This window comes from Mercenaria mercenaria, chromosome 16 (assembly GCF_021730395.1).
Source record: "Mercenaria mercenaria strain notata chromosome 16, MADL_Memer_1, whole genome shotgun sequence".
NCBI lineage: Eukaryota > Metazoa > Mollusca > Bivalvia > Venerida > Veneridae > Mercenaria > Mercenaria mercenaria.
In genome coordinates this window covers 50,349,419-50,375,236 of record NC_069376.1, presented here as the reverse complement: position 1 = coordinate 50,375,236, position 25,818 = coordinate 50,349,419, and the positions used below count along the sequence as shown (strand labels likewise).

Below are 25,818 nucleotides of genomic sequence, written 5' to 3'. Positions count from 1 at the left end.
AATATTATAACTTGGAGAACTCTAGAACATTTCAGAAGTTAGCAATGAAGTTAGATTGATGAACATCATTAACTGGGAGAGTACAATAAAACGAGACTGATGTGTTACGTTGTAGAAGAATGTTGGAACCAAGGGACAATGTGTAGAAGGATGGCGAAACCAAGCGACAATGGTGAAGTGGACTGACAAGCTGTGTGGCCTGTGGAGTTTGGTGAAGAAGATGGTCAGGCTGGAGAAATGCAGAACACTAAAAAGAAACAACTATCTTTTCTTTCTTTCTACTTATCAATACATAATTCATATATTTCGGTCATTACATATCGATTTTACTATTTATTTAAGATCTGTAGTCAAGTATCAAAATATTCAAGTAAGATTAATATGCTGAATAAAATCTTTGTATAAATAAGTGGAATTTAAATATCATAATACATTTCTATACACGCGACAATAATTACAAGCAATTTAGCAATGTTGCTAAACGAATTTTATCATTTTCCTAACTCTTAAAGACACTGATTCTGGTATGCCTGGTATGTGGCCTATGGGAATGATAAGGTCTGCGTATTGGTGGTAATGGCAAATACACAAGCCTGGACCATTGATAGACTTGCTTCTGTTTATCATAATAAGCTACTGTATAGCTACTGTGCAGTACATAAATTACAGGTGATATTTCTCACCTTCACAGCAAATCAGTTCTCACCTTTATAACGAGTTTAGAAAGCTTGATTGAATTTAAGGCTAAATAAACAAAGTGATAAGATACAACAGTGTTTTCATCATATTTTTAATAACCAAATTTTTTAACAATTACATTACATCATTGCTGTTCTTTTTTTAATCAAAAATATAAAAAAATGCATTCAGGCACATAGCTTTTAGAAATAATAAAGTAATGTGTATTTTGAATAATGATATCTCTTTATTGCTGGATTTTATTATACATAAAAGAAACGTTATTTAGACAACACAAGGGGAATTATGCATTTTTAATACATAAAATCCTTCTGTCCATATTCCATTTTATCTATTAAAAATGCAACTGAACGCTTCTTTCATTTCTAATAAAATCCAGCAATTATCTTTTTTTTCTTCTTTTTTTTTTCGTTACTTTTGATAAAAAGATCATAATCATTGAATAAACAAACTTTTAATTTCTTTTATTAAGTTTTAAATTATTTAAAGGTTAAGGAGTGAGAATTGCTTTGCTATAAGAGTTATAATTTAATTGGCCGGGACATTAATCAACATCAGTTAAAAAACATTTGTGTACATTCTAAAAAAAGCATTTCAATCAATAAAATGAAAAAAGCAGGAAATAACCAATTTATCTGTAGGCAATAAAATTTATGATTCTCTGACAATAATTAGGCTACATGTCAAGTCTACAGGGGTTTTATGGACCCTTATCAGACTGGACCAGACAGGATCTTGTATATCGGGGATTAAAAAATCTGGTATTGTGGGGCGTGGTGGGGGGGGGGGGGGGGGGGGGGGCGCGGTCACTTATATAGGAGATTTTCTTTGCCTTTAAATAGCATATGTTCTAAAAGATGCTAACCTGTGTTTTGCTTTATTTTACAGTTACTGGTTTTGTGAAATATGGATGTAACACGGGTTAAAGAAAAAGTCTTGGAGGAAGAAAGAAGTGCCACTACAAAGGCCGTCATAAAATAAAAAAAGACTCTCTATGAATTGTGAAAATAGTTTAGTTTAAAATTCTATTCTCCTTTGTTCTTGTTTACACTAATTGCATATATGACTTAAGATTTTTTCTTTAACACTGTTCTTTAATATCATTCCTTCAGATAGTATTCTAATGTTCTTGATCATATTAAATATCATTCTACATGTCATATTGTAAGGCGAGAGATAGTACTTAAAGTTTGAAAAATTTGCTATTCAAATTTTTTCTTTCGGTGGGTAACGAGTGCAAAATAATCAAAGATTATTTTATTTGTTTAACTTGTCAAATAAGGTCAGAAGTACATTAGCGGACATGTAACAAGTACATCCTGTCAAGTTGATATATGATGCATTTTTGTAATTGTTTATTATATCAAACCCACACGTTTCATTCGTGAAATTGTCAGACAGTGCATGTTAGAGAATTGCTATATATTGCTGTTTTAGATATCTCGGAGTTCAGAGAGGGGTCTGGGAGAGACCAGGTGAGACCTAGTAAATGGTCTCGTAGATATTAAGTTAGGTTTTAGATATGACACTTGTTAAGACTGAATTATGAAAGTTATGTACGAAATATTCTACTGTGTAAATAAACATAAAAACGTTCAGATTCGTGTTGTGTTACGTGACATCGCGCTTCATCTTTCACGCTTCTCTGTCATGGGAAGGCGATACCCGAAGCGCGAGATCAAAATGACAAAGCACGAAATGGATTTTTTTCTCGAAAATTTTCACTTCACCACCGTGATGTTTAGCTTCACCATCGTGATTTCGCACTTCACGCTTCACAATACGCAAAGTGTTCACAGCGCAAAATCACGATGGCTTCACCATCGCTATCTCGCGCTTTACAGCTCGCCAGAGAAAGAGTTGCCTGAAACGCTAAGCGCAAGATCACGATGGCAAACTGCAAAATAATTTAAAAGAAGTAAGAAACATTTTACAGAATACTGTTTTAGTTGAAGAAAAGATAAGAATACATTTTAACGAAGTTGACATAATGCAGACGTCGATGACATTCGCCGAAATATTTTCCCTATGCAAGGTATCAGTTTCTTATTTGGTACATGTGTAACAATATCATGAAACTTAGCATATCTTTGTTGACTAGTATTCAGTTTGGAGTTATGGCAAAATTCCTTTTAACAACTCTCGAATATATATTTATACATACATCTCTTGTTATCCAATCATAATGATGTTTTAAAAGTGTGTTACCACCAACCATCTGTTTTGAATACTGCACACATATAACATGGATCAATGAACCACAAATTGCACGTGCAATATTACACACATACCTAGTAAAATAATACATTTTATATAAAAGATTAAGAACGAATAAGGTTTTCGTGCAATGTTTAGCTTCAAATACACGCCAAAATCACCATTTAAGGTTCTAAGACGAAAAAAATATCATGGGGAAGATACCAAGACCCCTACGCATTACCTCTGCGTACTATGAAGAATGCCCTAGCTACACCCTGAATTCGCCTTTCATTATTTATTACTGATCCTGCATATTGAATTGAATGTGTTGATATTAGGACAAGTACAATAATATCTAGTAAACATGTTTTTTCTCAAGTCATTGTAAAAAGGGCAAACTAATGATATTTTGTTTCATCTTGATTCATATTACTTTTGAACAAAAAAAAAACGAGAAAAAAAAAACGTTGGCTTCTTTCAATACTTCTAAACCTACCCTCTTCATTAGCTACTTTATGTGAGGAACATCTAAACCTTGATAGTGTTATACGATGTTTCACATTATTAACATAAACTAGATATGTTTCTTGAATAGATTCATTTTTAAACGCATTGTAACTTTACAATTTAGAAATGGTATTAATTTCTGCACATCATTGTTGCAAATGTTTATCATATATTCTTTGTATAATGTACAGACATGTGAATTTGTAACATTTTCATCTGGGTACACCCAGAACATATTTTAAAAAATTCAAATGAACTTTTTCAATGTCAGGTGCTTTACGAAAAAAAAACATACTTCAGGGGCCGTATTCATAAAGCATCTTAAGTATAAGTATAAGAAATTGATTATTTACTTAAGTATTACTTAAGTAAGAAATTTATTTTACTTAAGTATATTTGTTATTCATAAAACAACTTAATAAGTAATTCTTGGCCTTTATTGTGGACGAAAACATTTAAAAAGGAAGAATATTAATTTCAGACAGATACGACATGCACAATTATGTTTAAAGTGCTTTTATCTGAAAAACAACACTTTAATCGTACTCATGACGCTATTTTGTTTTCTGACTTAAGTCATTTCTTACGTATCTTAAGTGTAAGCTGTTTTATGAATAGGACTTAAGTTTTTTACTTAGACATAATCTGAAATGAACACAAACTTAAGTAAAACCTCCAACTTAAGTCAAAACTTATACTTAAGATGCTTTATGAATACGGCCCCTGATCTAGATGTAAGGAGCGGTAAAATCATACTATCAAATAATTTTATCTTTTCTGTAACATTCAAAGCAAAAGCAATAACATCAAATAATAGGATTCTTAGAGTACAATGCTTTTAATGTTTAATTGAACAATGCCTTCTGAGTTCGGTAAAAATTCAAATTGGACGAATATGTTACACCAGGATAAGTGAATGTCTTAATAGCCTTAAGTAATACATTTCTATAATGTACTTTAAGATTTTCATTTCTTTTTCCGTATTTAACTACCATAATAGCAAACGTTTATCCACATTTACAAGAAGACCCCACTTTGTTCAATAAGTATGCAGTTTGTTAAGGAGGGTTTGTAATCCTTCCACGGGAAAATAATACTGTAAGAAGTAAAAATATGTGTACGTCTTCCAATGAAAATGTATCAATATATCCAGTCTACAATTTCCATACATATACCGTGCACCGATTTCATGGGGAATATCTTTTCCTAGAGACACGTGTTGCCCAACGCCTTTTAAATACGTGATATCTTTTCTAAAACAGAAATAAGACGGTATCCTTTTATCCTGCTTATTATAAAGGAGCTAACAATATCAAAGTTCGTCAGTTTAAAAGTTTTTTTCTAATTATACTTTTAAATGCACAGTGGCCCCAACTTTTTTCTTTCCATTTTGAAGCACTTTCCTGTGTCAATGGAGCAGCAAAATATCTTTAAAATCATAACTACAAATTTGACTCTTTTTTTTTTTTTTTTAGATTTTATTGAAAAAAGTGGTTCGGGTACTTGTAGCAACATGTAAAAATGGAAGAGTATTGTTTGTCACATCTGTGCTTACATAATACTGATATCACCATGTAGTCATAGTAACCTGTAAAACCTGAAATTCCTATAACATTAAGTGGGATATTATATGTTTTATTAAGTACCTCAATGTTTTTCATTTTTACTTAATTTCAGAAATGCTGAAAGAGTGGAAGAAAAAATCTCATATTAAATAAAAACGATTTTTTTCTGCTTTTTAATGTCTTAGAAACTTATGTTCTTCAATCTCCCAGAGTATGAAAAAAAATCTTAATCGTAGAATAAAAGAGCCTACATCCTAAGTCTGTAACCAAGCAAGTAATAAAAAAATCTCTTGATAGTCCTTAACCCTATATATACTATTAGTTTGTTGGTTTTAAGCTAACATCCACGGGAGATGACAGGTAGTTATGATGCAAACATGACGGGATAATAAAAATGCAACCTTGCTTTATGTATGATCCCAAAATTCCTTTTCTTTTCTTTACACATCACAATTTGAACTTACTTTCTAGTTTTAAATACAGTCTTTATTTCAAATTTAAATTCATATTTAACAATAAACACAAACATTACTCAATTAGGAACAATATACACAACAAATACTACATAATACATACATATCATTTACGAACAAAATGAATAATTATTATAAATAATAAAAATAAAACACAGCTAATTGTATTGTCTTCACTCCTCACCTTGATAGATGTTTGAGTCGCCATCGCCGTTAATCGTTTCCAATATTCTATTTATCTTTTTATCCATCGACGTTAGTTTTTTCAGAACATCTCTTTCAACATCTTCAGTAGACTCTTCGCTGCTATCCGTACTCTTTGATTCCTCTTTGATGTTTATAACAACACCATGTATTGCCTTAAAAGACAGGCACAGAAGTACTGCGACAGACAACATGAAATTCATGACTGCAAAGTCCCGATACGAATACGTTTAAAACCAGTATCAAATTGATAACAACGAGACAAAATTTAGGTAAATATAAAGTAAAAATGTTAATAGTATTTTATGGAAAGCCATAGCTGTCTTCTGATGTTGATATAGCACTTCATGCTGTACTTAAATCATAGTATGAAGTGCATCTACTTATATGTACAGTGCATATACGTGTGTATGATGCTCACTAAATAGTGTACATGTGGTGCTTTCGTCACTTTGTACGGTGTTTTTAGCTTTATATATTGTCCTTTCATTGGATGTGAGGGCTAAGATGCTTTTCTACGGAGGTAAATGGCTGCGATGTGTCCTTGGGCGATTGCCTCAGTCGACTGTGCTATAAATGGGCACCGGCAAATTGGTGAGGGTAGGGTATAATTGATTTTAACTGTTCTTAAAGAAAGTGTGGCTCAAACTCTCTTTAGATCTTACGATTATTGTTACACAAAGCGACGGTAAATAAAATTTGCCTCTACCTCTACTGCATATAATACACTGTTTTATTTACATAACAAATACTGATTTGTGCCGAATATACTGGAAAATGCACATGACGAACTTTTAATTGTACAGCACATGAAATGCACGATAAAAACTAGAATGACTAAGTAATACAATAAAAACCACCATTCCAAAGCAGTGTAGGCGTTCCATACTGTTCCTCTACCGTAACATCATTTATATGAGATGCTTTCATTTGATTATATCTTTTATTCCGTTCATGGTCTTTTTCATAGGACCTCTCTTTTTTATTTAAATCTACAAGGGCGTAAGCCAGTGGGGTAGCGAATGGTGCGAATGCATTCACCTTTCAGGCAAAGATTACAAATTTTATTCCAATAGCGTACTTTGTAATGCGATTTTATATGCTTTTTATGGTTTACCGTGTATTTACTATGTATGTTGCCACCTACACAAATAGTCTGTATCCAAAATAGTTATTACTTTATGAAGACCTGCGATTTTATACTGCGGTATAAGTTTGCAGATAGGATTCTTACAAATATATAATTATTATATGTCGATGATGAAAATATAGAACTAAAAGACTGGTATGACTATGACACGTCGTCGCCAGATCCGTTACAGAAAGCTCCCTTCCCATGGCGGTCTATAAGAAAGCATTTTCTATGAACAATTTATCGTCAGTGGTGCAGATATGTTGCCAATTTCACCAAAAATTACAAAGATTGCTTTTTACAAACAGTATTATTTTTACAAGGTAAATACGTGACATCAAGTGCGTAATTAACCCGTCAGCAATTTGACCAGGATGTGTTCTAGGATATCGTCTATCATATACACAATACATCCATCAATATAGTTTTTAAAATCACTTATTATGGATGTATTGTACAAATTAAAGTGGAAAATTTTCATTTTATAAGCGATTTCTTGCTGTCCAATGTGAATTTACCTCTGAATCAGGAGGGGTAGAGTTAGAAAGCTTTAAAAATACTGAGTTACGTGCGGTAAAAGTTCACTATTTTGCTTTCATCCTTTAGATTACATATTGTGGAAGAAATGCAGCTAGGTTTTACTTCTGCCTGAAGCTTATTTTTGAATGAAGTGAGCAAAATTCAAAACAGACCCACAGAACCCGACCTTAATTTTTCAATGTTGGAGTTAGATTTCTGTCTCATTAAATCTGTTTACTTGAGGCACCCTAGAAAAAATGGTAGTTACAGTTTAATTTTGTGTTTTATAATTGTTAAACAATAGTTTGATGTTTCTTTTATCAAAATTAATGCTGTAATGAAAACGTTTTAGATAGTGGCCATCACATTGAAATTTATCTCTACTTGAGCTTGAGGAAATACCATAAATTATACAAAATTTACAAAAAAAAAAAACCCGGCACGGTAGAAGTTGTTTAAAATTTGCAACGCAACACAGTGCGAAACATGGTCAAATTTAAGAATATACCAAGCAAATGCCATTTTTTAAACATTACTATTAGGGGTCCAATACCTTAAATTTAATATTTTTTTATCAATTTTACATCTGCATATATATCTACTTAGAATACTATACTCTGAATAAAAAAGAAATGACAAGAAGTAAAAATGTTTGTCATGCAAAATAATACATATTATAATGTACATCTGGTAATGGAAATGACTGTATATTATATGTGTTATATTTTTATCTTTAAAAATTTATGTTTTTGTCATTTATTCACATTTAAGCTAGGTAGTAAATTTTCTGTTACAAACGTTTTAATGCATACCAGAAAAATCCAGTAACCTTTGTTTATAAATTTCAAGCTTTAATTTATTTATTAAGTAAAAACAAACTTTGCTAATTTCGATATATTTGGCTAAGTATGATATTTATTATATGATGTAATAATAAAGCATGTCCATCGGCCAAAACTATTACAATTATACCAAATGAATGCCATAATCAGCAGATGATTTATCTCGGTGATTTATAGGACTAAAAAATTCGGTCTTTATACGCCCTCAAAATATAGAAATACGGCCGAGGGCAAAGCTTTATTTTGAGACTGCAAATAACAACAAGCAAACACCATTGAACTTTTTCTAAAAAATATAACATAAAACAAGACTTAAAGACAAGTATGATAATTCTTTATTTTGTAAGTAAAGCATTTAGTTAGTTATGAAATGATCTTTGAACTAACACAGTGGGAGTAATATGATAGTGTCCAAATGCTGAACAATGGTGTTGCGATTTAATTGCGTTCTTTTTCTCTTCCTAAACATTCATTATGTAATAGGTATTGAACAGAAGTCAAGGCTTAATCACAAGTTATAGCTATGAGTTAAAATAAGTGGATCACAAAGTACGATACCGTTCGATTGTAAATGCTAACTTTTTTTCAGTGACTGCGGCAAGACAAATGGCTTTTATATACATGTGATGTGCATAAAAAAACGTTTTCGTTTACGAAGGAAGCTCTGGTATCAATTATTCTCCTATTTTATTAAAAATACTCTCATAAACATTACTTAGTATAAAAAAAATCCGGAACTAAACATCGTTATTTTTCTGTGAAACGTCATGACGTCTTTCCTATTCATGGACATTGATTTCCCGCGCTTTGTTTAAATATTCTACCACTTGCTGTAGTTGCGGATGGGAATATCCGGTTTACGCGGTAACTCGGCAGAGCCTCGTTACGTTGTTACCGGCTAAAGGTACCCTCTCGAGCCTGATATTCCATCTGCACCTACAACCAGTGAAAGAAATTTAAAGTATGTAATGCTGCTAATGTCAAAGTATTATCGTAGATTTTCCTTTCTGGCAATGAATAACATGTAGCATCACGAAGAACAAGGTAACAGTAGAACCTGCTACCTATAACATTGTATTGTTTTTGTTAGATTGTTAGTCTGTAAAAGATATTACTAGGGCATGCTATTCCCAATACACGGTGTTCTTCCTGAAAACAACAATAATCCTTGTAAAGAATGTTATTCTCAATTGTTAAAAACAAAGGACAAATGAAATTCTAAAGAATGTACATGTAGTATTACAGCAAATTTGATCATCATAAAAGCAGATTGCTGTAGAAAAGGGTTAACGTCAGTGGTGTATCAACGTCACAATATTTAGATTACCAGAACAAATAAAAAGTAAATTTACAAAAAAATCTGCCGTTTAGAAATGATTAAAGAAGACTTTATTTGAAAATCAAGAACTTTGACCGTTCCGTTTAATTTTATATCGGCTAAACGGCCATGAAATACATTGAATTTTTCCACTATTTTTCCCCACCCCTACTATGGATATCTCTTTATTTAAACATTTTCCAAATGAAATGATTTACAAAACGCAACATGTTAACAATAACATTGAATTTACCTACATTCTTGAGTTTGAAAAAAATGTTATATATCTAACATTAATTTTAATGCGATTATGACAGAAAAGCGGGGAGTTCCCTTGAAAAATACATGTGGTGCCAGGGGGCGCTCCTCAAAGGAAATGTGGACTAGGACGTTTTTTTTAGGTACGTTTACCGGTGTCAGTTCACTTAGACCGTATAAAAGCTTTGAAATCTTTCGTTGAATGATCATAGGGCGACTACTCCACGCATTATCAAACGTGTGAAAACTGTCCTTAAGCGTAAGAGATCCTTTATCGCTTTTATTGTACTGTTGATATGTTTTACGGTGATAACTACACATATGGGTCATTCCATGAAAAAACCTATATAAGTGACATGATATATAATTTCTGTTTAATAAATGATAATCGTTGTTTTTCTTGTGTTCATTCAGTAACTAGAAAATTGGTAATTGTTATTCCGTTATCTAAGTCAAATTCTATTCTACCATTTGTTTTAAATAAATAAACATTGATATGACAAGAGGTTTATGGATAGAATTCCGCGGTAAAAAAAAAAAAACGTTTATTTTTCAGTAAAGTATTTTCAACGTTTCTGCAAATATTCAAATGCCATGGAAAGATATAAACACCATGTAAGACGATGTCATATTGTTGTTGTTGCTTTTTCCAACGGTTTTGATGTCACATCTCTTAAAGCGTGCAGTGACATACTTAAAACACTTTGACCCATGAATTTTTCAAATTATCATATTTTAAAAGGAAAAAGAATATTCTTCATAAGTATTTTGTTATCTTAGTTTTATTGTTATTTTTTTCTCTCACTAATACAGGGTTTTGTCGTGGATAGGCCAGTCATAGTATGTTTAACAATAATAAGAATTTCTTGTATTGTTAGTTTTTTTGTGTTTTATTTTCAAAAGAAATATGACAGCTGAAAAAACATTTAAGATGACACGTGCATAATTTTTGAAACGCTTTGTGATAAGTAGACTACCTTAAACAAATTTGTTAAATATTTTAAAACTGATATAAACTGTTTGTAAAATATATGTTAGTCAAATGCGTAAAACCAAACCAATGAAAAATTTTAGGAAGAAGGAAGATGAGTGCGGCTGCACTTTTAAATGTTTTGATTTGTGTAGGATTTAATTGGCCATATGGTGTTATCTGGTTGAGAAATACGTAAGATTCCTCGCCTGGCGTTCTAACTTTAATAGAGAATACCTAGACAGATCGCTTCCTCAAATACACCAAATAATAACAAAGAATGGGAATCATTTATTTCTAAATTTGGACTTACTCAGCTCATTAATACTGCGACATGGATTGGTGAAAATAGTTCGTCAATCATTGATCACATTTAAACCACAAGGAAAGATTTGAATACTGACATAATAGTGCCCCAGTATGCAATCAGCGATCACTACCCAGTGGCGTTTACGAGATCAACTAAAAGTAATCTTTTGAAAAAGAATAGACATGATACAATAATTTATAGATGTTTCAATACGTTTGACATATATTTATTTCAAAAAGATTTGGCAAGCTCACCACTTGACACAATTGATACAATGACAGACCCAAATGATACCTTAGAGTTACTATATCACATATTGAATAACATACTTCTTAAGCATGCACCTTTTAAGGAAAAAAGAATTAAGGTATTAGGCCCCTAATAGTAATGTTTAAAACATGGCATTTGCTGAGTATATTCTTACAGCTGACCGTGCTTCGCACTTAGTTGCAAATTTTTAAAAACTTTTACCGTGCCGTTTTTTTATAAATTTTGTGTAAGTTATGGCATTTCCTCAAGCTCAAGTAGAGATAAATTTAAAAGTGGTGGCCTTTATCCAAAACGTTTGCAGAGAATTCATTATACCATTATTTTTTATGAAAGAAACATCAAACTATTGGTAAACGATTATAAAACTTAAAATAAAAACTGTCGATATCATTTTTGCTAGGGTGCCTCGGGTAAACGGATTTAAAGAGACAGAATTGTAACTCCAACATTGAAAATTTAAGGTCGAATCCTGCGGGTCTGTTTTGAAATTTGCTCACTTCATTCAAAAATAACCTTGGGGCAGAAATAAAACCTACCTACATTTCTTCCACAATATGTAATCTAAAGAATGAAGGCAAAATTGAGAACTTTTACCGTATGTAACTCAGTATTTTTAGAGATGTCTAACTCTACCCCTTCTGTTTCAGAGGTATATTCACTTTGAACAGCAAGAAATCGCTAAAAAAATCTTTTTTTTTTTTCATTTTTGTACAATAAATCAATAACAAGTCTTGAAAGAAGTAAAAACTTACTAGAAAAAAGGAAAATAAGGAAAAAAAATCTGGTCCCAGTGGGGCTTGAACCTACGCCCCCCTGAAAATTGCAATCAAAGTAGGTTTATGATAGGAATTGAATACTCTTCAAAAAGGAGGTACTCTATTATGGGCCTAATACCTTAAGAAAGAAACTCAACCTGACTGGTTCACAGATGAAATAAAAGAGGCAATCTATCTAAGAGATCACTTTTACAAAAGTAAGGATTTCGACAATTACAAGAAACCCAGAAATAGAATGTCATATTAAAAACGGAAAAGTAAGAAAACATTATATAATAATGCAATAAAAAATAACAAAAACCAAAGTCTCCTATGGAAAAGTTTAAAGGATATATCCAATACGGATAAAAATAATCAGGGAATAATTATTCCAAATACACTTGTAACAGAAAACAATGAAGTAATAGACGGAGAACTTGATATAATGAATGCCCTAAACGAACACTTTCTAAATATTTCAAATATAATTGAAAAATATTAATTTGTCAGTGACAATTTCTCAAATTTAAAATATTATCTAGATGAAAAACTATCATTTCACAAATTTGAGATTGATTTCATTACTCGTTTGGAAGTAAAAAATATCATATCTAAAACTGATCTTAAGAAAGCTACTGGGATAGATGGAATAAGCCCCAAGATTCCACACGACTGCGGAGATTTCATAGCTCCAGCCATCACATCTATAATAAACAAAAGCATACACAGTTGTGTTTTTTCCCGATAAGTTAAAAGATGCTTACGTAATTCCAATTTTTTAAAAAGGGAATAAGCAGAATCCAAGTAATTATAGACCTATCTCAATTTTACCTACCATATCTAAGATATTTGAAAGGCATATTGCTTAACAGTTGCAATTATATTTCAAAAATACAAATATATTACACACAAAAAAAAAAAAACAATCAGGTTTTCGTCCTACTCATTCATACCACGCTGCTTTAACACTTTTAATTGATACTTGGTTGAAAGATGTTGACAGTGGTTTATATGTAGGGTCGCTATTTCTTGATCTTCGAAAAGCATTCATTCTTGTTGACCATGAAATATTACTACATACACTAAAGCTTTATCACTTCACAGATAATTCACTGAAATTATTTGAATCATATCTGTCGAAAAGAACTCAGAAATTTATATTCTGAAAAACTGCTTGTAAAGTCTGGAGTTCCACAAGGCTCGATTTTAGGACCCTTACTATTTATATTATAATTCTATAAATGATATGGCACTTATTTCAGACACTATTAATATTGGCATGTATGCTGACGATTACGCTGTGTATAAATCCGACACTGACAGTTTAGTTATAGAGCAAGAGCTCCAAAGTAATATTAGCCTAATTAACACATGGTGCAAAATTAATAATATGTCATTGCATCCGGAAAAAACAAAATGTATGCATCTAAGTACAAATTATTAAATGAAACAAGCAAGGAATCTTGAACTGTTTATCAATGGAACGATAATTGAAAATGTAACAAGTCAAAATATTCAGCCATCTTACTGAATTGTTTCAAAATGTACATGTTGCTGAAAGAAAATGGCTTAAATGCTCAGACAGGTCAATGAAAGGCTTGCTGAAACATGAATATGTATGTATTAGGAAACAATTTGACAGAGAGGTACAAAGATATAAAATAACACACTGGTATAAGTTACAGAATGATTTGCTATCAGATTTAGAAACCGACCAGAATATATCGTGGAAAAAGATAGGTAAAGTCGGCATTGTTTCTGACAGCTCTAATTCAATACCAGTGCAGGTTGTTTTAGATGATGGTAGCATATCAAGCAATTTAAAAGATGTTCTTTATAAATGGAAACATGATTATTGTAGTCAGATATCACTACTGTAAATGATTGATTGGACCAAAATATTAGCATTCTCGAAATAATTAATGCTGTAGAAAAGGCTAAAAATGGTAAAGCTGCGGGGGTTGGTGTGATTCCTGCAGAGGTTATTAAAAATGATGCATCTATTTTAGTGTTACATAGTTTATTTAATATCTGTTTTCAAAATGGAAAAATTCCAACTACATGGTCTAGAAGTATTATTAACCCAACACCAAAGTCTGGTTCTAAAGACCCCAGAGATCCATTGTCATACCGTGGTATTACATTAGCTCCAACTATGTACAAAGCTTATTCAAGTATTTCAAATGAGAGAATTGTGAAATGGACTGATGCTGATGATCTTATTGTCGAAGAGCCGTAGAAAGCGCAGTACCATTGACCATGTCTCTAGCTTGACGAATATCATTGACACACGCAAGAAAAATAGACAGGCTACATTCTGTGCCATCACTGCCTTTCATAAAGCCTTTGATTCAGTGGATCGTGATTGTCTTTGGAATAGATTAGCTGATATTGGCATGTCGTCCAAAATGCTCTTTGCAGTAAGGTCGTTGTATCATATATTTCATCCTGTATTCGAATAAATGGCCATTATAAATAAGGATTGGTTCTCTGTAAACAGCTGTTCATTATCAACGGTGCTGTTTAATTTATACATCAATGATTTGGCAGTAGAAAAGGTATTGATATCGGTAATGAACGGATCTGTATTTTATTGTACGCTGATGATATTGTTCTAACAGCCGGAAATGAAAGTGATCTTAAGCTCATGTTATCAATTCTCAATGATTGGTGTACAAGTAATGGCATGTTTGTTAATGTTAGTAAAATCAAAGTTCCGCACTTAAGGTCCGATTCTGTACAACAGTCTGATTTCGTTTTTAAATGTGGTGATTATGATATTGAGTTTGTCAGTAGATATGTATACCTTGGCATAACACTTACTGAGCACCTCGACTATAATGTAACAGCAAAAGTGGTTGCTCAGAGTGCTGGTCGTACCCTTGGGCTTCTTATTGCTCGCTTCAAAAATAGTGGTGGCTTGCCCTATAGTGTTTATATAAAGTTATGTTACTCATATGTAGTCCCAGTTATAACATATGAGACTGCTGTTTGGTTTGTGCGCACATTTTCATGTATTAATGCAATACACCACAGGGCAATGAGATTCTTCATGGGTACGGGGAAGTACATACCAAATGCTGCAGTGCAAGGTGACATGGGTTGGAAGCCTATTATAGTTGATCAACAGAAATCAGTCTGTAATCATTAGAATAGGTGTTTAAGGTATGATTCTGCTAGAATAAATTGCTAAGTGTTTAATTGGGCATTGCGTAAAGGGAATACTAGGTGTAGAAATTGGTCATTTACAGTGCAGGAGAAGTTAAAATCACTGAGTTTACATGCTTACTTAGATTTACCATTTTCACATAGTAAATTCATAGATGAACTGAATAAGGTGTTATTTCATGAACATTTGGTTAAATGGAATACTGATATTAATTAAACCATGAGAAAGCTTAGAACGTACAAGCTTTTTAATAATACTTACGAAACGGAGTATTATTGCTCACAAATCACCATTAGCTAAATTTAGATGTGGCGTAGCCCCGTTGAAGATAGAAACAGGGCGTTATACTAATACACCTGAGCATGAGCGGGTCTGTCCGTTCTGTGTTGGTGCAGTTGAAAATGAAAAGCATGTATTGCTTGACTGTCCTGTTTATAGGTTGGAAAGGCAACAGCTAATTGCCAAGGTGAATGAGTTATATCTAGGAGATTTTAGTAGTGTAAACGAATCTGAAAAACTAAAATACTTGTTTAACCACCCAGAATTGACAAGATTATTAGCCAAAACCTGTTTTGAAAATTTTTAATATTAAAAGTTAGAAATAATTTGCTGTATTTAAAAAATATGTAGCATAGTCATGTCTGAGATCTTAACAAGTTTTAAACCTTTTGAGATCCATTAATAGAGCTCAATGCGATAATATTTTATAAAGTCAGTTGTTGCTTTTAACTACTGTACAGGTGTATATAACTGTTTTATGCTAAGAAAATCTTTTTACTAGGTATTTGGAGAAATCTGTTACTCTGTTCATTTCTGAATTAATCGGAAATGATACTTAGTATTTACAACATTTTTCACTGGAGTACTTTTTGTACACCTGTGACAGACAATATCAGTTTCTTAGTTAAATCAGTTTTAGCAAGTTTTTAGACAACTCCATAATATTATGTTGTTGTCATGTGTAACAGAGTTCCCAAAAGTTTTAATTATATAGCTGAATAAGTTAAGCAGAGTAAACTGCAATCAGATCGCAGTAGACTGGTTTATTTTCATGGTAATATTATTCCCATGATGTGGATAATCAAAATTTTGGATACATGTTAATAAATTCAAGTGTCTATCTAGTAATATAAAAGTAAATGGATGTATCACCAAACTTGTTGTACGCAATTGTAGTTGGTCCTTTTAAATTCATTTAATTGGCACGGTAGTATATATTTTATTATACATGGGAATGGTCTTACTTTGGAAAGAACCCAGTTTATAGTGTTAGTCATAAAATTAATTTAACAAATAAATATATACATTCATGTAACCATTTGGATACACTCATGTACTCAAGTACTCACTATGTCACTTACTCATCCGTAAACTCATAAACTCACTCGATCACTAAGCATCCGTGATTTCATGTACTCACTCGGTCACTTACACAACACCCGTACATGTATATACTTACTCGGTCTGTTACTCAGCATTCGTACATTCATGTACTTACTTGTTCAGTTACTCAACATTCTTACTTTTATGTACTCACACAACAAACATACATGTATTGATGTACTTACTCGGTCAGTTTCACATTTGTACATTCATGTACTTACTCAGTCCGTTACACAATATTAGCACATTCATATATTTACTTGGTCAGTTATTAAGTTATTATGTACTTATTCTGTCACACACTGGACATCCGTACACTCATGTACTCACTCGGTCATAGTCTCACTCTGTCACATAATCGACATCCGTACACTCATGTACTTACTCGGTCACATACCCAACATGCGTACACTCGTGTACACACCCGGTCACTTACTCAACATCCGTACATTTATGTACTCACTTTGTCAGCTACACAACATTCTTACATTCATGTACTCACCAAACATTAAATTTTTTGTAAATGTACTCATGTACTTACTTGGTCACTGTCAACCTTTCATACCTTGTTTGATACCTGATATGTTTATCCATAAATGGCATTGAATATAGTACACGTGTTTTTATATATTAACCCTTTGTAAGTTAAATGGTATTTTTAATCTGAATAATTTGTATATTGTCTCTTGTAGTTCTTGCTAGAACGGTCATTTACAATTGTTTTAGGCTATATGTAAATTTCTATGCTTGTAAATGAATGAGACATAAATAAACTATATATATACGTCGTTTTTATGTTACAATAATGGGTCGCAACTTTTGACGTTACGTCTAAGTATTACAAGGTTGTTTGATAAAATCTGGTCTGTGAACGTTGAACAATACACAGGTATTTGCAGCTCTATCAACGAAATATATGTGCAGGTTAGATCTCTTGAAGAGATCGTAGATTACTATTTTATAGTATATTAGGTGAGTGGGATATGGTAATGCATATCTTTATTGACAGAGCTTCAAGCGCCTGAGAACAATAGTAGCCGATATCTTATTTGTATATATTATCACTTTCACTATCTAGGAAGTTCTAATTTCTTTATTTGATGGTAGATGTCTAACCGGATAGGTTAGGTTTTGAAATACTTCATACTATTTTGGTCAAGAACAAGTTACGTTTGCAGAGGTTAATCATTAAAGTTCACTGAATTCTACATCGTAACTTGGACAATATTTCATCCTGAATCCTATCATTCCTGAATCCTACCATATGCGTATTATAGTTATATAATGCAAGAAGATCAGTTAAGACCTAGCACTGTTTATCATTTTACAACAGCATCTATTTTTTCCTACATTGAAATTAGCCAATACGGTCTCCATCTTTTTCAAAGTCTTTTCGGGCTTTGTCCTACCGATACATTCCTTATTGATGAACATATTTAGACGTTGTCAAATTTATTGGATATGTTCATCAATAAGGAAAGTACCAGTATTCCAAAGTAAAGATATGTCTATCGACAACGAAAGTATCAATGTTCTAACGCAAGCTTGACAACGTCTAAATATTAGAACTTCCTAGATAGGGAAGATGATAATATATACATATTCATCATATGTTTGACGTCGCGGGAGTGTAATAAAGCGATTATATAAAAATGATGATACACAAATGTAATACAGCTTTGACGTCGACGTCATTTATAGTGTAAGAGACGTCGGTCAAATTGACTTGTTTATATAGCAAAAGAAAGTAGATTTTTTGATGTTCCGACACGAAAAGTTAAAATGTGATAAGAAGAATATTATCGACAGAGCCTCGCATTTTATTTTTTATTCAACTCGTTTAATAAATTCAATATGAAAAGACACTCATGTAATATCCTCTATATATAATGCAGACAAATAAGATATCGGCTACTATTGTTCAACGTTCACAAACCAGATTTTATCAAACAAACTTGTAATACTTAGACGTAACGTCAAAAGTTGCGACCCATTAGTGTAACATAAAATCGACGTCAAAATAAAAAAAATTCAGTAGTTTTCGCATGATTCTAATATGACAAACAATGCTTTAATCATCACAACGATATAATGTTGACGTCACGTCGGCATAATATTTAGCGCCATGTATACATCTAGAAATAGCGCTTTCAAATTTTAACAAATGTTTTACTTAACAGCATTTTTATCGATATGTACGAATATACAGACAACCATTTCATGTTTCTTTATTGTGCACAGTCATTTTAACGTATTTAGCAGGTTTTTATGACCGAATAATAATGTATTCCTTCGCGAACGCCAGACTACTGTTTGTCCATGTGTATCAATTCTAGATCTACAATTACAGTTCAGTAACCATAGCTTAATATGTGTAAATATTGTTAGGACCATAGTTTGACTCCTTGAATAAACTATCTTTTAGGAGAGGAGTTTATAAGACCTCGTCTAATTATTTTCTTTGGATAGTATTTTGTTACATGTATGTGTATAAAAAGTGTAATGTAGATATTTAAAAAAAACCCAAAAAACTTACTATCTTCAGTCGAGGATTTACAGAGAATCAAGCAACTTTCTCACAAATGCTTATTCGAAGACTCAGTTTTATTGAATCTGTTCATCTGATATCTGATGGCTAAAATTATCGCCCCAAGTCCCGAGTTGAAAATGACACAACGTTTGGAAGAAAAGTAAATGAAGTACAATATACGACCCAAATCAAATAAATGCACTATAGTGCTACATCTGAGAAGTGTGTGCAGTTTAAGTATGCACATATGCAATCTTATTTACAGACTTTGTGAACCATACTGAATAATATTTGATGGTGCAATTTAAATTTCGTTAACTGTTGTAAAATGATTTCAACTATGTTTTAAGGTGTCCGAAAAAGAGGGACCTATTTTAAATGTTTATAACGTTATCAAATTTTGATATACATACATGTATTTAACAAATAATCAAGGCATTCGAGTGGTTTGTCGTCTGATTTACCACGGTTCACAGTCCAGATGCGTAGGAATTGAACCACGTGGGCGTTAGCCGAGTGGATAAATACTGAAGCATCTGAACGATGAACCGTGGTAAATTAGACGATAAATCACAAAAAGGCCATCATTGTTTTCATTCTGACATGCTCATTGTCATATTTTAATAGATATTATGCTAGACTTCATTTACCCGAGGAGTAATGTATCGGACGTCATGTGGCAATTTGACGTCATGATTGACGTCATAATGCTCTCTTACCGGTCCGCGCGTCAACCGTTGTTTATTGCAGAATATGCAAAGCTTGATTTCCTTCTTTGTGTAATTGGAAATCAAACCGAGTCATGTAAGTATAAACGTTATTTTATTAGAAAGTACATTAGTAAAATGATGACGTCACTCCTATTTGATAGAGTCACTCGTAAACGAATGAACATTATTTATTGCCAGTTTGTATTGAAGGGGAGAACAAGTCTGTACTTTGTCCTGAAATTTCAAGGCTGTATTGACGAAATAATAGATATGTTTTTATCAGTGAAATTAAATAGGAACTGGACTTATTATGCGTATTAATTAAATTACGAGAGCGTAGCACGTGTGATTTAATTATTCGCATCCAAACGACCTCCCTATTTTATTCACTGTTAATATATATCAATATATTTATCATTTCGATTCTAACACGGCAATCGCTTTAAATATATACTCAATACTGATCTCTGTTGAACGCGTAGCCTCGTTTCATTGTAACGTCAAAACACAGACTGTGATCGGACGCGCTTGCTTATGTGAGTCATTAATCGCAAGCTTTTCATGAGCAGAAGCGTAGTATATACTGTTGCAGAAGAACATATGGTTGATTTCCCTAAATGGTTATATAGAAAATGTTGCGGATTGTGTAAGAATTTGTCATAAAATACATCTATCATTTATGCAAATAAAATTTGATGACATTATGATATCCGTCTTTTTTGTCTTAAACTATTACACTTTTAATTTTTTAATAACAAACAGCGATAAATCATAAAATTTCATATTTATGTGGTTTGGATTTAGTGTTGATATATTCCGGTCATTTGGGATCATAGAGGTCATTCAATATTTTTGTAATAGGGTTCCGCATAAGCCGTTGCTAAAAGGCGTGAGATGTGTTGCACATTTCATTACCCGTCATGAACAGACTCAAGCTTATGCAGGTGTTAGAGTACTTGAGGGTGTTGCACATTTCATTACCCATCATGAACAGGCTCAATCAAACCGAGTCTGTTATTATTTTGCTTGATTGCATTTTGTGCTTCCAAATAGATTTTTATTGATCGGGTGTACGAGTTACGGGTAATATTTTTGCTTGGAACGGTTGGTCAAAAGACACTAATATACAAAGCACACTGGTCTGATTATGGCAGACAGACTGGTCCGGATTTCCCATATGTCACTTTAAATTGAGGTTCCCAGGATAATTTACACTAGGGAAGATATAGAGAAGCTTCTGAAGTAAGTTTTTTTTGTCTTAAACTATTACACCAAAATCGGAAAGGACTTTGTTAAACATTCTGATAAGGAGTCGTCCATATATATCGTTAAACATTAGTTACTATAGATACATTCAGGTACATTCAGGTGCAAGAAATAGACACACGTTCGTTATGATGCTGGCAGATTCCTTTCATTTTAGTATTCATTAACTGTAAGTGTGTTAAATTTTTATTTTGGGCTCCCACTTGAGATAACCCCATTTATATTTTGAACATTTACAAAACAATAACCATAAAAGAATTCATTAAACAACCAATTCATACAAACATATGAATAATAAATTTAGTGATATATTGAACACAATAGTTACTTCGCCATTGAAATAGAACTTGTTCGAAAACGAAATGACAAGTAAAATTAGACGAAGTTTCTTTTGTCAAGCTTACAAATATTTTATCATACACAACATTGTGAAAAATTATACGTCTATATATGTATCTGACTTGGACTCAATAGATTTCAATAACTGTAGTTTTTCCTTATCAGTACTGTGCCATTTTATTTGGTTTTTTTATTTTTCTAACTAGATGTTTATAAAAGTTTCTTATTGACTGATAGTTGTTATTGAATTTACAATTGTTTCTGTATTTCCAAATTTCCCATTTTGTTTCATATATAGTCGTATTAATCAATTTGTTCACTTGCCTGTCATAATTATATCCGAAACAAACAGCAAATTTAAAAGCAGAATCACAGATGTTGACATATCTAAACAGGTCGTTCAAGTTCTTATTTAAAACAGTCAAAATATTTTTGGCAAAATGACATTTCCACACCAGGTGCACTAAAGTTTCTCTGTGTTCTTTGCATATATTACAAATTCCGTTTGACAATTTCATAAGACTGAGTTTATGCTCTGTAAATAGAAAAAGAACCTGAAATTTGACCCCATACCATTTTCCATGGTATATCGCGCGCAAACAAGCTTTCCCATTTGTTTTCTACCCAGATAGCAGACAGGCGTTGGCCCAACGTTGGGCCAACTGCAGACTCTTCGTTGGCCAAACGAAGATTGCCAACGTTGACCCAACGCCATTTTGCTAATTGACGCAACGTTGGCCCAACGGTTGGCACACAGTTGGCCCAACGATGGGTATCCGACACTTATCGTTGGCCCTCCATTGGGCTTACAACTGGTATCCTACACTTATCGTTGAGCCTCCATTGGGCCAACAGCATTTTTTCGTCTATTATGGTTGGTCCAACGTTTGGTCTACTCTATTTCTTTGTTTCAAAAGAAGGATGCCAACGCTATAAATAAACTAACACTAATATTATTATGTACATATTTTATTTTCAAATGATTGTGATTTTGTTTAACATTTAACAAAAAGAAATCTAACATTTATTTAAAGTTTGTTTGCACGTTTCCTGAAGAAATATAATCGAATATTTGAATATCACTACAATACTGATTCCAGCCTTTTAAAAGTCTAACTGAAAAAAATATATAATTTTTCTTTCTCCAGTCAATGGTTATATCCAATTAAAATGAATTATTGTCTGTATTTTAACTCATTATATATCCAAGTTCTGTCGGCACAAGTCTGATTGTTTCTTTTCTCACTGAAATTGCAGCTTTCTGTCTTTTCTTTTTTCCTGTGCACTACATTATTACTGCCTTAAAAAAATTGAAAATCATAATGTTGATTAAACCATCTACGTCAAATTTATAAGAATAACTATACAGATGCAAATAAACCTCTGGACATAAACTTGCGTAAAGTGTATGAAATTAATTTTTGCCTGTATATAACCGAGAAAAAATGTGTTAAAATTAATGAGAATATGAGTTATTTTATTTACAGAATTAAATACTCAACACTAGTGCCATCCACGAGTTTTAGATAAAAGTATTTAGCATAGACTCAAGTCACATGGACACTACATACATATACAGGCTTTAAAAAGAGATTCTCTATAAGAGTCCACAACTTTATCAAAAATATTCAAAAACTTCTCATGTACTTACAGTTTATAGCTAGTAGACCGGATTTTTGTTAAATCTAGATCTATCACATGTATAATAGTTTCCTTTACTTCACGTGTCTATGCATCAAGTACTAAGTTAAATTTGTCCAAACTATGATTACGAATTGGTGCAGAAAAGTATTTAATTAAATACTGCATGTTTCACGTACACAGCCTGTTTACCTGTAGGGGCTTGTAATAAAACAGTGATTTATAAAAGATATAATCATTATATTATTACTTCTGATGGGCCAACGTTGGGCCAACGATGTTTTCTATGTGTAAGTCTTTCCCTGAAAATCAATATTGTGCCAATGCAGAGATATCTCTGACTGAAATTTAAAGTTGGTTCAACGTTGGCCCAACAGCTGTATTTACAATGCTTATTAATCATTGTTGGGCCAACAGTGGCCCAACAACGATTATCCTTTGACGGTTTTTCGTCGTTGGCCCAATGAGTTCATGTTTACAGGGTACCTGTAATATATTTCTTTTTTTTTTCCAAACAGATGATATTTGTTTCAGTTTTAAACTGGTTTGATCTTATATTTTACGATTACTATTCACTAAACATAAACCAGACAAAGAAGTCGTATATTTTTCATCGCTATAGAAGTTTTCTTTAAGTGCTTTAATGTACTTTAAAGAAATACTAGCTTTGATAATATGCCATTCTGATATCCAGTTTTGTTTGTATTTCAATTTTGTAAGTAGATGTTCTGCAGTAATAAAATCATTCAGAATCGGAACCCAGATATCTCTCATTGAAACAATGTCACTTTTTAAGAATGATTTAAAAAAATAGGTTTCCCTCGACATCTTATCTCGTTGTTTCCAAATAAGAACATATCTTTTATATCAGAATTAGTTGTGGGGCGAAAGTTTTGTCTGAATTTCACCCATTCACTGAGCGCTTGTTTATAGAAATCGCTCATGTTACATAATGTTTTAACATTTTCTAAGGATAAACAATTACAAAGCATAAAAGATTGTAAAACAATGGATCGAGAGATTGCAAGTAGTATTTTCCAACTGAATTCCAGTTTTGTAAATCAGAGTGAATTATTCTAAATATTGTTTTTATTTGTAAACCTGCTAAAATGTTTTTTATGTTACACATATTCAAACCCCCGTTTTCACGATCGAAAAGTAATGTGTTACTTGCTACCAATGGTTTTTTTTGCCGTCCCAAAGAAAATCTCGCATAATTAGTTCAATTTCTTTGATGTAATTATCCGGAATTCTTCTGATCTCTATTTCAAAAATTATCTTTAATATAACATATGCTTTTAAAATGAGGAGAAGTGTGTTAAAAATTTAGTGTATTAAATTGACATGCACACATTTTTCATCTGCAATTAAACAAAGTAAAACTTGTATTTTGTACGTATTCTGTAGTATTTCAAACTACACTTCTATTTCAAACTAGAATCGGTTGATGGATTTTACTGTCATGCAGGAAAACTTATATGCTGAGTTCTTTACAGAAGCGTGCAAGTGAAAAGAATAGATAACCGGTATAAAAATGCGGTATTAGTTGCCGAATGGATATGGTAAAAATCATAATATTTTTATGGTGAGGGTTTCAACACTCAACCGGGGTGAAGGCTTTTATTCCATACGAAGATGCTTCCAGTTTGAAAATTAATTTTGAAAGGCCTGTGGTTCAACCAAGGAAAAAAAGGAAAAATAAGAAAAAAAGTCCTTGCATAAAATTAGCCTCGATCTTCAGTGTTAAAAAAGCGAAACCCCTCTTTGTATATGCCTTACTAATCTAGTAAAGCAAAGCAAAGATAACTTGCTGTGACCTGTTTGCTAATAATGGTCAAAGAAATAAAAAGAAATTAACAAATTATTATGCTCTTGGAAATATTTTCTTTATTTTCTTTGTTACAGAGAGGTCAGGCAAATAATTTCTTGGTTTTAATTTTGTTGAAAAAGAAGCCATGATATCACTGTTCTAGATAAAATCTAAATGAAGATGCTTTGAAACCATATAATTAATTCAAGTTGCAAAACAACCCTTGCACCATAGCTAATCTTTAACCTCTATGTGCTGCTAATTTCGACCAAAAAACCTTACTAGGTTTAATCTGGGAATATTTTGCGGCGCAATCTGTGCAACTCAGATGAGTGATCTAGGACAATAGTCTAATACCAGTGCCTTGATGCAACATTTTCTATTCGTGTATGAAATATTGTTTGCAATATAAAAGTACATTTATTAAAACGACACGTTTTATAAAAAATGATTCATTCGTCTTTATTAAATAATAACAAGGTACAATATCCTGATCGGCTTCTTGTTAACGAAGTGTTTTATTAAGCATTTACCGGAGACAACAATAATAATTTTCAAATTAAAAAGTTGCAAAATAAAAACTTAAGTTTAAATTATTTTGAATGTATTTAGAAGATAGGCATATCCGGGATTACATGTGTCAGTTTTACGCTTTGTGTGCAATAATTTATAATAATTGGTGCCCTGAAACCTCGTGATGCACTTTATCCAACACTTCAGAAGGAAATGACAGAGCAAACAAATCTCGTAAATATTTCGTTGAACAAATACTTGTTTGTTATTTTCAAGTGCCTATTTTTTTCATCAGGGGATTTTGAAAACCATATTGACGGATGTATTTACGATATCTTAGAACACATCCTGACTGCGCGCTTGATATCATGTTTTCACTTTGTATGTAGAAAGCAAATTTTGTAAGTTCTGGTGAAATTGGCAACATATCTGCATC

The 25,818-nt window shown here is 32.3% G+C and overlaps 1 protein-coding gene across 2 annotated transcripts in view; it reads right to left on the bottom strand.

Moving 5' to 3' along the window:
- LOC128549701 (perlucin-like protein) overlaps positions 1-21,903 on the bottom strand; it is a 35,446-nt gene extending 13,543 nt beyond the window's left edge. The window contains exon 1 of one of the 2 annotated variants that reach the window (XM_053527052.1): positions 21,743-21,903. In XM_053527052.1, the coding sequence (XP_053383027.1) occupies positions 21,743-21,803 (61 nt within the window). In that variant the 5' untranslated portion in view covers positions 21,804-21,903. Of the gene's footprint in view, positions 1-5,627; positions 5,894-21,742 lie in introns of those variants that run through there. The other variant, XM_053527051.1, reaches the window with a different exon arrangement.
- Between the last annotated feature and the right edge of the window lie 3,915 nt (positions 21,904-25,818).